This window comes from Mesitornis unicolor, unplaced genomic scaffold (genome assembly GCF_000695765.1).
Source record: "Mesitornis unicolor isolate BGI_N332 unplaced genomic scaffold, ASM69576v1 scaffold33620, whole genome shotgun sequence".
Taxonomy (NCBI): domain Eukaryota; kingdom Metazoa; phylum Chordata; class Aves; order Mesitornithiformes; family Mesitornithidae; genus Mesitornis; species Mesitornis unicolor.
This window is the reverse complement of record NW_010156857.1, coordinates 5,059-6,647: the sequence shown is the minus strand read 5'-3', so window position 1 is coordinate 6,647 and position 1,589 is coordinate 5,059. Positions and strand designations below refer to the sequence as shown.

Below are 1,589 nucleotides of genomic sequence, written 5' to 3'. Positions count from 1 at the left end.
GGTATTTTTGGGGAAGGAGAGGTGAAAAGAGGGAGAGGGACGGACGATCTCTATTTCAGGCCCCTGGAAAGTTTCTTTTACGAGGCAAATATTCCCACCGTGGCTTCACCATGACAGCAGTGGGAAGCTTCTTGCATAACCCTCTTTGCTTTGGGAGAAAACAGCGACAGAGAAATCCCCTTCCCCAGCCTCATCCCACCACCTGGAGATATCGGGGTCTCGGGGTTTTCCTACCAGCTTTCCTTCCCGAACTGTACGTGCCAACCGGCGGCACGGCTTCTTCCTCGCCCTGGAAGGAAAATAAAATTATTTTTATATGTATAGTTTTTATGATGGGACATCAGCCAGGCAAGGTAGCGTGGCTACCTCATTCCTCCCTGCGAAGTGTCCTTTGCCCGGTGCAGGGCTCAGCCCGATCCGGTGCCCCCCGGCCCGGTCCAGCCCCCAGCCCCGCTCACCCCTCCGGCCTGCCGGGGCCAGCCCAGGAACACCCTTTCTGCCCGCCGGTTGTCCCCGCAGATTGAGCCGAGTTTGGGGACGAAGAGAGGGGAGGGGGGAGACCCCCGTGTGCTGCGGAGAGAAACTTGGGAGAGGTGCGACGGGAGGCTCAGTGTCGTTTCCCCCTTCCCCCTCCCGGCAGGGATCTACGAGTGCAAAGAGAAGAGGGAAGACGTGAAGTCGGAAGATGAAGATGGACAGACCAAGCTCAAACAAAGGAGAAGCAGAACCAACTTCACGCTAGAGCAGTTGAATGAGCTGGAAAGACTTTTTGATGAGACTCACTATCCGGATGCCTTCATGAGGGAGGAACTAAGCCAGAGGCTGGGACTGTCTGAAGCTAGGGTTCAGGTAAGAGAAAAGCTCTGTTCCTGGAAACGTCCTCACCTCCCTCCCCAGCTTCCAGCGGAGCCGCGCACAGTGCCCCGTTTCATCCAAGGCAGGAAGGTGAGGGTAGAGACGACGCGTTGTGATGGGGAAGCTGTTTGCAACTCCGCTGTACCTGTCCTGCCAAACAGTAATTCCGCTCGGGGGGTATCTGCCCGTGACTTGCGTTTCCTAGAAAGGCGGTTTAATTTTTGGTTTTTGAAGGGGGTGTGGTGGTGGTGGTGTTGATAGTGGTGACAAGTCTCTAATAACTAAGCAACTTGCTTAAAAAAAAAAAAAAGTATTTTTCCTTGCAAACGTGTCATTAACTCACCCTGAATCCTCACTTTCTTCTACCTCCTTCTTTTATGGGGCCGTTACAGAAAAAAAAAAAGTCCAGAAAACAATTGCCGTGAATAAGGCTAGACGGTCTGGGTGCTGAGGGACGGGATTAGGCAGAGCCGGGGGAAAGGTGCCCCCTCCGATTCGCGCAGCAAGCGTATGAATGCATGGCACCCCATCTGGTAGAGTCTCCTCCTGTCCCTCCCTTCCCACTTCAGACACAGCTAAATACCAATTAGCCTTCAAAACCTTGGAAATAGCTCCGAGTTGCTGCAGTGCTGAGGCCATCAGAGCCGTCTGTTTGAGTGGCTCCACATAAATTATTTTAAAATTTTATTTTTGGTTTGATGTAGAGGGGAAAATACACTCTTACCCCCCTTCCT

At 52.7% G+C, this 1,589-nt stretch overlaps 1 protein-coding gene across 1 annotated transcript in view; it reads left to right on the top strand.

The window, feature by feature from the left end:
* Nucleotides 1-640: 640 nt before the first annotated feature.
* Nucleotides 641-1,589, top strand: part of LOC104548637 (short stature homeobox protein) — a gene marked incomplete at both ends in the record, with an annotated part of 4,916 nt that continues 3,967 nt past the window's right edge. The window contains one exon of the mRNA XM_010194719.1: nt 641-849. Coding sequence (XP_010193021.1) covers nt 641-849 — 209 coding nt within the window. The remainder of the gene's footprint in view (nt 850-1,589) is intronic.